General features: G+C 37.1%; 1 protein-coding gene across 1 annotated transcript in view; it reads left to right on the forward strand.

Annotated features, from left to right (window-relative positions):
- SLC27A6 (solute carrier family 27 member 6) overlaps positions 1–14906 on the forward strand; it is a 74952-nt gene extending 60046 nt beyond the window's left edge. Inside the window, exons 6-10 of the mRNA XM_047871909.1 lie at positions 3513–3603; positions 6904–7102; positions 8656–8753; positions 10156–10286; positions 14254–14906. Coding sequence (XP_047727865.1) covers positions 3513–3603; positions 6904–7102; positions 8656–8753; positions 10156–10286; positions 14254–14430 — 696 coding nt within the window. The 3' untranslated portion in view covers positions 14431–14906. The remainder of the gene's footprint in view (positions 1–3512; positions 3604–6903; positions 7103–8655; positions 8754–10155; positions 10287–14253) is intronic.
- The last annotated feature ends 646 nt before the right edge of the window (positions 14907–15552 follow it).

Consider the following 15552-nt stretch of genomic DNA (forward strand, 5'->3'; position numbering starts at 1 on the left):
AGTGTGGTTCAGACACTAAATCTAACTCGTATTGTCACTATCCACATGCCGAACAGCCTGAGGCTAACAAACATACTGTTGGCCATGGCATTGGAGGGGCATAGAGATTATCTGCCAGAAGCTGAGAGTGAAAGCCAGACCTCTGGTTAACTTCTGCGGTTAAGGTTAAATTCTTTACCTCACAGGGACTGATATCTTTTACATTAAAGAAACACTGTAATTTAACTTGAGCTCTATTTTCATTGGTTAAACTCAAGGAAATTTAAATTGGTTTCACTTCCTAAAATGGTATGGTTTCATTTGTCAGAGAGTGTATTTTATTAATCAGTTTCCTACCTTTCTCTCTATCAATTTAAACACATTTGTAATGATGCTCATCAAATGAACTCCTTTATACAGTCTATTAAAATTTTTCAGTATGCCTCACCCTGTGAACCCAATGAACACAGTGGACATAGATTCCTGTTGATGTGCAGGTTATATTCTATTGGGGAAGGCAGAAAACAAACAAGATAAACATAACCGATTAACAGAGGCAGTGAGTTTTGTATTTGCTTTCCAGCTTCTAAATGTACAGATGTGTGGGGTGCCTGGGTGGCGCAGTCGGTTAAGCGTCCGACTTCAGCCAGGTCACGATCTCACGGTCTGTGAGTTCGAGCCCCGCATCAGGCTCTGGGCTGATGGCTCGGAGCCTGGAGCCTGTTTCCGATTCTGTGTCTCCCTCTCTCTCTGCCCCTCACCCGTTCATGCTCTGTCTCTCTCTGTCCCAAAAATAAATAAACGTTGAAAAAAAAAATTAAAATAAAATAAAATAAAATAAAATAAAATAAAAAAAATAAATGTACAGATGTGAATAGACAAAAGCATGTGGACATGTATGGGAACTCTGAGGCACTGTGTACAGCCCCCAGGTGTGTGCTTCAGAGTGCTGGGGATCCGTTTACCTAGTCTGTTATGAATGTGATCCCATGCAGCTCTGCTCTTGACACACATACCTATACCTGTGTGTGCGCATATACAATCAGGGGATATTAAAGTGGGGATGTGGGGTGCCTGGGTGGCTCAGTCAGTTAAGCGCCTGCCTTCAGCTCGGGTCATGATCTTGCAGTTCGTGAGTTCCAGCCCCACATTGGGCTTTGCGCTGACAGTGCAGAGCCTGCTTGGGATTCTCTCTCCCTCTCTTTCTGCTCCTCCCCCGCTGTTCTCTCTCTCTCTCTCTCTCTCTCTCTCTCTCTCTCTCTCTCTCTCTCTCTCTCTCTGAGTGAATAATAAAATAAACTTAAAAAATTTTTTTAAAAGGTGGTGATTTATTTACTTTTATTTGTGTTATTATAACACAGCCATTTTTGTAATCGTGTGGAATCTCAAAGGCAAGAAAAAAATAGAAATCCCTCTAGCTGAAACTTAATACTCAGACCCAGACCATCTCAAGATGCTGTGATATATTTAAATTTCATTCGTATGATAAAATTACCCAATTTGTGACCTGCAAGTCCCCTATATGTGACAACAGGCACAGTGGTTTGGTGTAGAATGAATCGCATCCATGAATGTGGTTGATCAATTAATCTGAAAGAAACAACACTAATGCTGATATCATCAGCTCCTGAGCAAAGTTTTCAAACTATAAAACATGTTAAAGGAGATTGGTAATGAACAAGGGCGCTGTTCCTGTTTGATCAAAATGATAAATGCAGTTCCGGAACTTCTGGAATCTCTCCTTTTACCAGTCATTAGGCAAGTGGCCAGAAAGCTGTTATCCCAATTACAGACGAAGACCAACAAGATGCAAGCTTGCCTTTTAATAAAGAATCTTATGTCTAGAATTACAATATATTTTGTTTTGCCTCCTCTCTCATTGACCCACATCTTAAAATGGGATAATATTAATTAAATTATCCCATTAAATTAAATGCTGTTCTTAAGCTTGTAGCAGTGTCTGACATGCAGTAGGCACTCAATCAACATGAGTTGGTGTCAGTTATATTCATCACAAGTAATGAATTGTGATTCTAATTACATGTGGATTTTACTGACATTAAAAATAGGGGTGCCTGGGTGGCTCAGTCAGTTAAGCTTCCGGCTCCTGACTTTGGCTTAGATCATGACCTCATGGTGTCATGAGTTCGAGCCCTACATCAGGTTCTGTGCTGGCAGCACAGAGCCTGCTTGGGATTCTCTCTCTCTCCCTCTCTCTCTGCCTCTCCCCAGCTCGTGTGCTTTATTTCTCACTCTCTCAAAATAAATGAATAAACTTAAAAAACAAAAACAAATGTTTGTGTCTAGTCTTTAATGATAAATAATACATTTATCTCGGGGTGTCTGGGTGCCTCAGTCTGTTAAGCGTTCAACTTCGGCTCTGGTCATGATCTCATGGTTTATGAGTTTGAGCCCTGTGTCAGCCTCTGTGCTGACAGCTCAGAGCTGGAGCCTGCTTCGGCTTCTGTGTGTGTCTCTCTCTGTCCCTCCCCTGCTTGTGTGTGTGTATTCTCTCTCTCTGAAAAGTAAATAAAGATTAAAAAAAATTTTTTGTAAATAATACATTTACCTCACTAATTTTATTAATTTTTTCCCACTTACTTGTTCTATATTTGTTCATTTTGTTTCTCCTCCTCTTGGTCTGTCTTCTCTGTGTCCTTCCTTATTATTTTTTCTTACCTCCTTTTATTATCTCCATCTTAGCTTACCATTTTCTAGTTCTCCTTAATAAGATTGTTTAATGGATCAGGAAAACCTCAGTTTCCTTATATATAAAATAAATGAGTTGGATTGAACCACTCTGCAGTTTTCTCCCAGGGTCACACGTTAGTGGATTGTGAATCCGCGTGGCATGGTAACATGGACATTACAAGAGCAGGGTAGCTGGAAATATTTGGGGACAAGGAGAGATGTCCAATTAGCTTGCTTCCCAATCTGGTGAGTGTGTTCTACCAATTTACCATCTCATAGCACATGAGTGCACAGAGGTACCGAGTTAGTTTAGGGACATTAAGGTGAAGGCCTACGGAAAAAGTTCAAAGTCCGTGTCAAATAAGTATTTTTTAGGCATCTGATCCCTCCTTTTTCAAGGGATTGTAAATTTAAAGTAGACAACAAAATCCTTGCATTCACATAGTTGACATTTTAGTTCTATTAAAACTTTTATTTCAAAGGCTGTTTCTGAATGATTTCTAAAGGAGAAGGCAAGAAGTGTTCCTCTTACCTGGAGTTAGTAGAATATGTAATTGAGGAATAAAGAATAAAATTAAATTTTCCTAAGATAATGTGCAACATAAAATGAAATTGAAGTAAATACCAGTATACAAGTGCTATTTACTATTGCCTTCAGTTTTGAGTTTCAAATACATAGTTAATTTTTTTTCAGTAAAGTTGACTTATAGTAATAAATCTACATCCTCATTCTTTATTTCAACTGACAGAACAAAAAGTCCATAACCGGTAGATGTCACTGCACAAATGAATATTTTGTTGTTGTTTTTGTCTTTATTGTGTGTTTAATTTTGTTTTGGCAGCTTTTATTCACTTTTGACTTGATAAAGTATGATGTTCAGAAAGATGAGCCCATTAGAAATGAACAGGGCTGGTGTATTCCTGTGAAAAAAGGTAAGATTCTTGTGTTTGACCACGTCCCCTTAGGCACTGTTTCTGAATTTCTGTTTAATTACTACTGAATTTAGAATGAATGGCTTTTACTAATATGTGATGAGACTTGTTTGGAATTTCAGTGCAGGGAGAAGAGTTTAATTATTAGATGTTAGGGATCCCAGATGGGTCACTCAGTAAGATATTGAAATTTAGAACACATTACTCTTGCGCTCATATTTCCTTTTTTAAAAAATGTTTATTTTGAGAGAAAGAGAGAGAGCAAGCAGAGGAGTGGCAGAGAGAGAAGGAGAGAGAGTGGAGCCTGATGAAGGGCTCAGTCTTACTACTGTGAGATCATGACCTAAGCTGAAATCAAGAGTTGGATGCTTAACCAACTGAGCCATGCAGGCACTCCTGGGCTTATATTTTTCTCAGTCCACCACGTCTAGCTGTAATAGTGGCACTAATGTCTCATATGACTAAGATATAATATGAAAAACAATGCCCTACTTATCATTCTAGGTATCATGGAAAGTCAGGCAGACTTCGATTTAAATGTGGGCTCTCACGCTTAGAAACTGTCCAACTCTGGGCAGGCCACTCAGGCTGAGATTATTTTCTTCCTATGTAGAGTAGAGGTGACAATATTTATTTGTGAGGTTATTGTTCACAATTACATGAGATGATAGATGTAGAACCCTACTGAGAGCCTGGCATGTGGCTTGCTACCTCCCCACTTCTCTTCTCCCTCTCACTTCCCTCCTCCCCCAAGGAGGACTTTATGATGATTTTTGGTTAGACATGTTAATAAAAGCAAGTGCCCCAATTAACTTGCTGCTGCATATAATCAGTCTAGGAATTTAAATGTAGATATGTGCATTTGGAATTGTTTAGACATTCAGTCTGAATAAATCAGGCCAAAATTACTTTTTGCCGCCTCAGAATATGCTTGGACTACATTTCAGAGATGATTTCATTTAAATTGTTACTTCAAATGTGGAGATAAAGGTTGCAAGCCTGGTCGGTTGGTTTGTTCTGGTAGCTGAAAGCTTAGGAAGAATATAAGCATTATCTATTAAAACACAAATTTCCTTCTCCTCTGAATTTCAAGCCTAAGGGCATCTATAAAATATCTTTCCCTAATGCAACTCTATAAGTTGTGTCCAAGAAAAAAGCCATTTCTAAGCTATACACACACTTAACTAGTGTGTTTTGTTTTATTTTATTTATTTTACAATTTTATTTGTTTAAGTAATCTCTATACCCAACATGGGACTCAAACTCACAACCTCAAGATTATGAGTCACACGCTCTACCGACCAAGCCAGCCAAGCACTCCTGGTGTATTTTACTTATTACAATTACAATCATATCTGACATTGGAACTTGAATCCCAGAACTGCTTATGTAAACTCAGGGTTTTTTAAAAAGCAGATTGTCCCCAAACATCTGCTTTAGTGTTTTGCAATTCTCATTATGAATTACTCAGTATTTTTTTCTATTAATGGTATTTTGCCTTGCATACATTTGCCTAGAACAGATAGAAGAAACACTATGATCTTTTTAAGCATTTGTAATAATTAATTGTCAGGGAAGAAACTATAAGCCTGTGTCTCGAAGAAAAAAAGAAGAACATAAATTCTAAGGGAAGTAAGAGAAGCTTGGAAATTTCTGAAATAGAGGATATGTAGACTGAAGGAATATGTGATGGAAGACAGGCTTAGAAGTCCGATGAACCTGGTTAAAAAAAACCATCTCCAACATTTGGCAAATATGTGACACTGGGCAAGTTACTTTCTCTTTCTCGGTTTCTTCACCTCTAAAATGGAGATAATATGAGGGCTTGTGTTATAGGTTTGTGATGAGACTCAAATGGGATACATAAAATAAAGTGCTCAGAATAACGACTGGTACCCAGAAAATGCTCAGAAAGTGTAGCAATGGCCATGATGATGATGACGATGATGATGATGGAGGTGTCAGTGATGACAGTGACAACCAGGAGCCTTTTCTGTAGTAGAGCAGGCATGGCTTTGCCACTGGTGTATATCTTTGGAAGCCAGGATGTCCAGAATGAGTGGAAGCAATGAGAGTTGAATAGAGAATGTTAAAATGATATAAATCACTCTACAATGTGCTGGAATTAACCCCATCTAATCAATCATGTGGATGTTGCCTCTCTTCACAGGAAGTCAACAATGGCCTTAGAATGTTCTGGGACAGGGGTGCCTAGCTAGGTGGCTCAGTCTGTTAAGCGTCTGACTTCGGCTCAGGTCATGATCTCATGTCTCAGGTCATGCTCTCACATCTCAACTCATGATCTCACGGTTCGTGAGTTTGAGCCCTGCATCGGGCTCTCTGCTCTCGGCACAGAGCCCGCTTTGGATCCTGTCTCCCTCTCTCTGCCCCTTCCCCGCTCTTTCTCTGAAAAACTAAATATACATTTAAAAAAAATTTTCTTCAGGCAGTGATTGCTGCTTCCCTTTGTCTTCTATCATTCTCATAGAAGTAGTTTTTTACCACGCAGCTTGCTGGGCAAAATCCTGATCAATTTGAGTAAATCTGATCGAAAAATTTTTTCAGATAATGTTTCTAAGTAATACTAATAACTTTTATGCCTTGTCTCTTGCCCATCGAAGATTTCCAGACAACATCCCATAAGAATAAAACATTTTCTTAAACTTCTAATAACTTCTAGACCAGAGATAGTAGTGAACAGAAACCTTGCTGCAGAATCCTAGACTTACATTTGAGTTCTGGGTCCATTCCTGTTCATCTGTTGGTCTTTGGTAATTTACTTCACCCTTCTGGGCCATTTCTTCCCTGTGAAATAGGAATTTTAATGATCAATTTCAAAGGATTTCTGTGAGGAATAAACAAGCTAGCATTTGCAAGGGGCTCATGGGGCTTGCTACATAGTAAATGCTCAATAAACATCGCTACAGTCATAATCTTATTAACATTATTATTGTGGTTATTTATAGGGTTGTCATTATTCTTAGTGTTAAAATCTAGTTAACATAAAAGAAAAGTAGCCTTTGGTCATCCATGCAGGATGTAAAATAAATTTAATATGGTTTTGTTGACATTCGCTTTCCTTTTTTGTTAGTTTTTCCAAAGTAATTTGTGTCTGTGGCAGTCTGTGAAAGGATATGCTGGATGCAGACACCCAGAGTGCCTGAGGTCAAACATAATAAAAATAAGTTCAGAGGAAGATCGGCAACCCTGGTTGTGTTGGTCAGATACCATTTAAGTACGTGCATGATATGTATAATAATCGTTTTAATCCAATCACTGAAAAATGCTTTTCTCTCCCAGGAGAACCTGGACTTCTCATTTCTCGAGTGACTGAGAATAATCCCTTTTTTGGTTATGCTGGGAATAAGAAGCACACAGAAAAGAAACTGCTTTGTGATGTTTTTAAGAAGGGAGATGTTTACTTTAACACAGGAGATTTAATGGTCCAAGATCAGGAGAATTTCCTTTATTTTTGGGACCGTATTGGAGACACTTTCAGGTATGAAATAACATCGGTTGTACTGCTGGTTCTGTGACTGTGAACTGTGCTCTAAGCAAGGCTCTATGGAAACATTCTAGATGCCCTGGTCTTTACCTTCAGGGAAGACAGAGCGCTTTTTATCTCAATAATGTCTCCTCATTTAAAAATTCATGGACCATCTGTTGTTAGATTGAAACGTAAGTTAAATCTTGATGTCAATTTTTATCATTACTTTAATGAATCAGTGTGGTCAAAATCAGTGAGCTCCTTTCATTGGAATATAAAATTGACAGGGGTGCCTGGGTGGCTCAGTCCGACTTCGGCTCACTTCATGATCTCACAGCTTGTCGAGCTGTCACGTCCGGCTCTGTGCTGACAGCTCGGAGCCTGGAGCCTGCTGCAGGTTCTTTGTCTTCCTCTCTTTCTGCCCCTAACCCACTCATGTTCTATCTCTGTTTCTCTCAAAAATAAATAAACGTTAGACATTTTAGACATATTTAGACATTCATATATATATATATAATATAATATATAATATATAAATATTTAATATATAAATAAACAAATATATATTATATTTATAAATAAATGTATATATCTATATAATTTATTTATATATTTAAAATAAATAAATATAAATAAAATATATAAATGTAAATATATAAATATATAAGATATATAAAAATATATGTTTATATAATATATATAAAATATTATATGTGTGTGTGTGTGTGTGTGTGTGTGTGTGTGTGTGTGTGTGTGTATCTCCTCTGAACTTATTTTTATTATATTTGACCTCATCCACTCTGGGTGTTTAAATGGCAGGGTTGAAACAGAAGCCAATCTGGTCAAATATGGTCTAATTCTTGACCTAATGATAAAAACAGTGAAAGGGCCAAATTTATCTTTTTTACACTTCTTTCTTAATTCCTTAAGATTAATTTGGGCTTATGAAATTATTAGTCATGGTCTATGACTATAGAACAGTGAAGAACATACAGGAGACATTCAAAAACATATTTGAATGAATAAATGAGTCATACTTCTTACTTCCTCACCTTCTGGTACCATGTTATGTGCTCACCATACATAAAATTATTTTAACTGAAATAGAATATTCATTGGCATTCAGGGAACCAAAGGGGTTAATCCCTAGAAGTTGAAGGGGGTCGGTACGTGGAGAGACCACTATAGCTTTCCTTTCATTTTTTTCTATCTCTGTCATTGGGGACAGGGAATGTTTCGTACTGAACTGTTAATACATCTCATAAATAAAGAGGGATTTATCATTCTTTTCCTTTTATGACATATTACCAAAAAACACTTTACAGTAACCAGTTTATACCAATGAAACACAGATAAAGTAATTTTCACTAAAACACTGATTCTGGTTTTGTTGACTTGTCAACAGTGTGCTCCCTTACAAATGCCTTCCGTTCGTTCTGAAATCTGCCATTGTGTTCAGTTACTAGGTACTGGCACGGAGCCACGTACAAGACACTAAAACTAAAACTGGGTACCTACTTCTTCAAATATAGGTGTATTAATCAGAACTTCTTTCTTTCATTTAGGTGGAAAGGAGAAAATGTTGCAACCACAGAGGTTGCTGATGTTATTGGAATGTTGGATTTCATACAGGAAACAAACGTGTATGGGGTGGTGGTGCCAGGTATGAATATAATTCAGGTTTGGGAAGAATTCTCCGAATAGAATGTGCCACATTTCTTCACTTCTGCAATGATCTTACTAATGCCACATTTCATTTTTTTTTATCAATTAAAATAAGTAGCTTAGTCTTGTCTTGGCAAGTGACTCTAGCCCAGGCTAACAAATTTCATGGTCCCATCACGTACCAACTTAATTTTAACGTATGTGTGTATTTTTAGGTAAAGCTTGGAAACTCTGGTCAGTGACTCACTGCTCGAAAATAGTTACAGCTCTTCCATAGTTTATTATTGTTCTCTTTATGACTAGAGTTTATACATGCTACTAAACGTGGACATGTTCTAGTTTAAATGTTTTATGACACTGACTTGTAGCTAAGTTGAGTCTTCTTCAAAAATAATTTTAAAGTCTGTTTGGCCTCATTTATCTTTGAAAGTATGCAGAAGAGGATTTCTCATGATGGCGAAAATGGCAAAGAAAAGTTACCAACTTGGAATTAGAGGATAGCTATGCCCCTTTGCTCTTCTGTGCTGTTTTGATAAACAACAATGTTTTCCAACTAATGTTTGTAGGTGCCCAGGACACATGAGGTGGGAGTATTAAATGGGGGGCAGAAGAGGGGATATTTACTCTAACAGACATTGGGTGCTGGAGGAAAGCTATAGGAGATTCTGATTCCCTGGAAAAATCCATAGGTGGCATGATCAGCAATAAGTGATCTTTGGAATTAGTTATGGAAATGGCAGTCTAGTTTTTAAATTTGATAACAATGTTGTCTTTTATTTTTATTTTTTTTGCGTTGACTCTTAAAATGGATATTTTTCTGGAATATATTCACCTGTAAATAAATGTCTCCTTTTAATATTTTACATTAATGGTTGTAGGATGTAAACTAGGGGTTATTTATGGTATTTTCCACCCCATCTATTTCATTTTTGTGGTGTGGACGATTAAGAATAGAGTCTTGGGGCGCCTGGGTGGCACAGTCGGTTAAGCGTCCGACTTCAGCCAGGTCACGATCTCGCGGTCCGGGAGTTCGAGCCCCGCGTCAGGCTCTGGGCTGATGGCTCGGAGCCTGGAGCCTGTTTCCGATTCTGTGTCTCCCTCTCTCTCTGCCCCTCCCCCGTTCAAGCTCTGTCTCTCTCTGTCCCAAAAATAAATAAACGTTGAAAAAATTAAAAAAAAAAAAAAAGAATAGAGTCTACCGTTCCCTGTTTATAACTTATTTCTGGAGAGCAAATCATATGCTCCAGGAAGGACCCACTCATTTATGCTACTGTTGCATTGTTATTGCTGTGACACGATTAATGTCTCTATTTGCAACAATTAGTATATAATTAACAGGACCGTTTTAAAAATCACCTAGTACCTGTAAAATTAATGCTATTTCCAACTTTTTTTTTCAGATTATGAGGGAAAAGCAGGAATGGCTTCTATTACTTTAAAACCAAATAAGTCGTTAGACTTGGAGAAAGTTTATGAACAAGTTGTATCTTTTCTACCAGCTTATGCCTGCCCAAGATTTTTAAGAATTCAGGTAATCTTACTGCTTGACCTTTAAGAATTCAGGTAATTGTACTTGGGTAAAGACTCAACTGAACTACAAGACCAGGAATCTAGGAGATGGTCTACTTACAAAATAATATTTTATCTTTTAGATATTGTGAGCACTTTATTTCTATTAGAAAATCTCAAGAACGCTGAAAATCATTAGGATGCTAATTTATGCCATGTTCGAAGCCTAATTATAGAAGGGAGTGTGATGAAATGCTAGGATGTCTTTGTCTTTGTCCTCATTATGGGATCGTTTTGTGCCTCTTCACTCAAGACCTCAGAGATGGTTTCAAGCCAAAACTACGTCTCACCCAAGCCTTGTGAAGACATTTGGTGCTCTGTGCCTAAAATTATGTTCCACCAAGCTGACCTCAAGGTGTCTGCAGGATGTGTGCAGAGCCTAAAAGCAAATGGCTTTAAGCACTTCTGCTTTTAATTTTTATCTCCTTCTGTCTACCCTCCCTCTGGGACTTTATACCTTTAGGGATTGCCGAATGTATTTGTTTTGAGAGCTGGGCATTCTCTTGTTAGGTTATTAGAATAAAAAACAGTAAAAAGAAAATTTACTTAGCTACTGTATCAGTTTGCTTGCCCATTTATTCAGCCATTCATGTATTTAGTATTGTGAACCCAAAGCTAATACTTATCACCTCTTAACATCCAATCACATAGAGCTTTTCTGGATACATTTGTCGTATCACTGTTACATTCCTAGGGGAGCAATTGATGGCCTCATATTCATCTTTAAAGCATTTGTTGAGCATCTTTGTGGCCTGTCATTACTTGGCCAGTGGGACACATCGTCTTAACTGTCATAAATACATATTTACATAATTTTCTATTTTTCTGTTTGTATACACTGCCTCAGATTATTTTCATTAAAATGCTCTGAAATACTAAAGGTAAGTGGATGTAAAGCAGAAGGAACACATTCTCAACTGGAATTTTTAGTGAGATCATTGTAGAATGATCTACAATGTATAACATTCTTACATGCTGTTGTGAGAAATAATACAGAAAGGTCCTGTGTGTGCTCATTACTTGATTTCCTCCAGTGGTGACATTTTTTGAAAACTATTATAACCTGGACATAGACAGTGATACAATCTATCCATCTTATTAAATTTCCTGGTTTACTTATATTCGCACGTGTGTGTGTGTGTGTGTGTGTGTGTGTGTTTTAAGGCCTATACACTTTTATCACCCATGTTGCTTCATTCATCATTGACTGCCGTCAAGATATGAGCATTCCTGATACCACAAGAATTCTTTCCCTTTTATAAGCATATCCTACTTCCTCTTGGCCCTCCCCATACCACCCTAGAAATAGTGTACTATAATGGAGTACACAGTTGATAGATTAAATAATATCTTAAACATTTTTCCCCTAGGGCACCTTACAATTCACTTTCATGAAGCAGAAGAAATATTTTAGCTTTGAACTACTCTAGAAGTCTAAATCAGTCTTGGACAAACTTAGAAAATATTCTAGTGTCATTGAACACCTCAAAGAACTAGAGCCGTGACTATTATATTTATTACAGTATTTGTATTTATTACAGTATTTGTATTACAGCATTTATTACAATGCATGATAGTTGGCAGTCGAAATATTTATTTAACAAATGAATTCTTATAAATGATGTGATAGAAGCAGAGCAAAAAGCATAGGTCACCTCTGACAAAATGAATAAAGCAACTATATTATCAAAATAAAATCTTATCGAAGTCCGTTTAGCACAAATTAAAAAATGACTTTTTTGGCCAATAAATTTACAAAAAAAATTTTTATATGGTATTGCTCAGTATGGGTACAATGAAATTAAATGGTCCTTTCATTCTGCTTGTAGAAACACAAGGTGTTATAATCTATCTAGAAAACAATTTGGTAAATATATAATCAGACTCTTAGAATTTACATGTTTTGACTCAGTAATTTCATTTTCTGAAATATATCCTTAGGAAATAATCAAAGATGAACAAATGTTATATATAAAGATGTTCTTCAAAGTATTGTTTATAGCAATAAAAATTTGTGATATTCTTTATAAGTTAGAATAAGAGTAATGTTAATTAAAATATTATAATTAGATGAGATCTTATTAAACCATTGCCTAATAATTTTTCATTACCTAATGAAAAATTACCTAATCTGGGGAAATACACCTGGCACATTATAAAACCTTTTTTCTTTTAAGGTTGAACATCAATAGTGTAAGTACAGTGAGCTTCTAATTTTCTAAAAATGAGAAAAAGAGTATGTGTTTCTACATAGATCTAATTCTGTGATGACAGTATTGGGAAAGGGTGGGGACAGTGAGGATGAGATCAGGGAAGGAGATTCACAGAGAGCTTGACTCTTGAATTAGTTCGGAAGGTTGAATAAAAATGGCCATATTACTCATAGAACCTTTATAAGGACCTCTACATGGTCATCTGATTTAAAACAAGCTCCTTCTCCATGCCTGAAACAACCACAAAGGGTTACATTTTATCTCCTTTTTTTGTTGTGTTTTTTTAATGTTTATTTATTTTTGAGAAAGAGAGAGAGAGAGAGAGAGAGAGACAGAGCTGGATTGGGGGAGGGGCAGACAGAGAGGGAGACACAGAATCTGAAGCAGTCTTCAGGCTCTGAGCTGTCAGCACAGAGCCCGACTCAGGACCCAAACTCACGAACTGTGAGATTGTGACCTAAGCCAAAGTCAGATACTTAACTGACTGAGCGGCCCAGCTGCCCCCATTTTATCTCCTTTAAATCCCTTAAAGCAGAGCTTCTGAAATTTTGTAGATTCATGGCATCTATAGTGTCTCAGTAAATATTTCCTGGTATTCTGCAGTCAAGCAAATACCTAAACTTTGATTTATTCAGTATTTGGGTCAAAACAAATTCATAAATCTAACACATTAGTTGCTGTTTGAAAAAGTAATGCATACAACATGAAAGAAAAAATGCTTTGTTTTTTTAATAACCAGATGTACCAAAGAGATGTAAACTGGGCATTATACAACTCCTCAAACCCTGGGATTAGATCAGACTGAACAGAACCAGCCTAATTCTTTGTCCGACATTGATTTTCGGCTGTACTTCCCTTTTATCATGCCAACCACTGAAAACCCTGTTTCATAAAGACATGACACCATTGGAAAGAATATATCAAAAACTACTATAGGAACTGTGAACTACCTTGAGCTAGTAGTTTGCAAGTGGTGACAGATGTCACAGGGTTTACCTAGAAAATTTAAAATATCCCTTGGACACTCTGGAAGTTCACCAGGGATACTGCAAAGCACCTTAGTGCAGAGTTTGGCAACCCAAGTATTAGATCATCCTTTACCCCTTCTGGTTTTTATCGAATTCTGCCTTATGAAATAGAATGTTCTCTTTTATAACTTCTATCTTCTTGGTGTCTAATAGCTTTCTCTGTACATAATGTACTGACAGTGAATTAAAGTGATAAGCCTGTGTGTTTTAGAGGGTTTATAATCAAGCGTAATTAGTTTTTGACAATTTTCATAATTCTTTTTTTTATATTTATTTATTTTGGGGAGACTGCAAGTGAGGGGGGCAGAGAAAGGGGGACAGAGGATCTGAAGTGGGCTTTGCTGACAGACTGACAGCAGTGAGCCACAGTGGGGCTTGAACTCACGAGCCACGAATCATGACCTGAGCCAAATTTGGACACTCAACCGACTAATCCACCCAGGTGACCTGACAATTTTCGTAATTCTTACAGGTTGAATAAAGCTCAGCGGTAAATTGAGCTAAAGATTTCAGTGTTTTAGAGGGCATGTTAAAATTTCTAATGTTGAGTTATTAGTAGTAAATAGAGAGATGGTCAATGGTTATGAAAGTGTTATAATTAAATGTTATAGTCTCATTATTGAATATTTTGTTTATATATTTTAGACAATATTAAATGATTCCACTAATTCTGGCAATCATTTTACAGGAGAAGATGGAAACAACAGGGACATTCAAACTACAGAAGTTTCACTTGGTGGAAGAAGGGTTTAGTCCACTGAAAATTTCTGACCCACTTTATTTCATGGATAACTTGAAAAAGTCTTATGTTCCCTTGACCAAAGAACTTTATGATCAGATCATGTTAGGGGAGGTCAAACTTTAAGATTTTTTACGTATTGGATTTTCATATGTTTTCTTAGGACAGGTGAGAGGACAGGAGACTGTGATTCTTTAACATTAAAGGAGGAAGGGAATGGACATTAATCAACATATGCTGTATTTTCTTTAATATGCAACAGCTTTTCTTTTAGTAGGAACTTTAATTTGTTTTAATTCAAAACAAACTCTAGTTGATTATTTGTTTTACCTATTTTGGGGTTTAGTGTATAACTAATATTTGCTTTAGTTGTAAAGATTCTAAATGATACATAAGTGGGTAACAATTTAGACACTTAGTAAAAATGTACTTTTAAATATTTAGTTTCTAGTTTTGAAAAATGGGTTTATTTTTACTCCAATATTTGATTTTTATCTGCCCTGTCCTAAAACTCAATAAAATCACCTTCATTAATATGTGTTTTGAGGTGGTTTTTTTTTCTGATGTGTTTTTTTTTTTTAACATTTATTTATTTTTGAGACAGAGAGAGACAGAGCATGAACGGGGGAGGGGCAGAGAGAGAGGGAGACACAGAATCGGAAACAGGCTCCAGGCTCCGAGCCATCAGCCCAGAGCCTGACGCGGGGCTCGAACTCCCGGACCGCGAGATCGTGACCTGGCTGAAGTCGGACGCTTAACCGACTGCGCCACCCAGGCGCCCCTTTTCTGATGTTTTTAATTATAAACTTCCAGTAGAGGAAGCTGACTGGCCAAAATATATGCACTTCTATCCCCCTTCTCTTGAATTCACATTCAGATGACAGAAGAAACATAGACGTGTGAGAGAGCAAAACAAGAAAACTGGTAAGCTCGAAACATTTAGGAACTTTTGAAAGATGCATAAATGGGATCAAATTCATTATAAAATCCAGCAGAGCTCTAGAAACCACTAATGATACAGAGAAAGAATGGACTAGAACAAGAATGCAGGTATTCCCAAGATCGGAGGCAGGAAAAGGCTTTGAGTGTGAGCAGACTTGTGAGTTGTTAACTGAGAACACTATCGCAAGGACAGGGTAATAAGCACCCTTGCACTTCTTTCAGTCTGGAAGTGCCAAGCTCCAAGGTTTGCTTCAAGCTAGAACCACATACATGAACAGCTCTCAGCAAAGTGAGCTTTCGCCCACA

This window comes from Prionailurus viverrinus, chromosome A1 (assembly GCF_022837055.1).
Source record: "Prionailurus viverrinus isolate Anna chromosome A1, UM_Priviv_1.0, whole genome shotgun sequence".
Classification (NCBI taxonomy): Eukaryota; Metazoa; Chordata; class Mammalia; order Carnivora; family Felidae; genus Prionailurus; species Prionailurus viverrinus.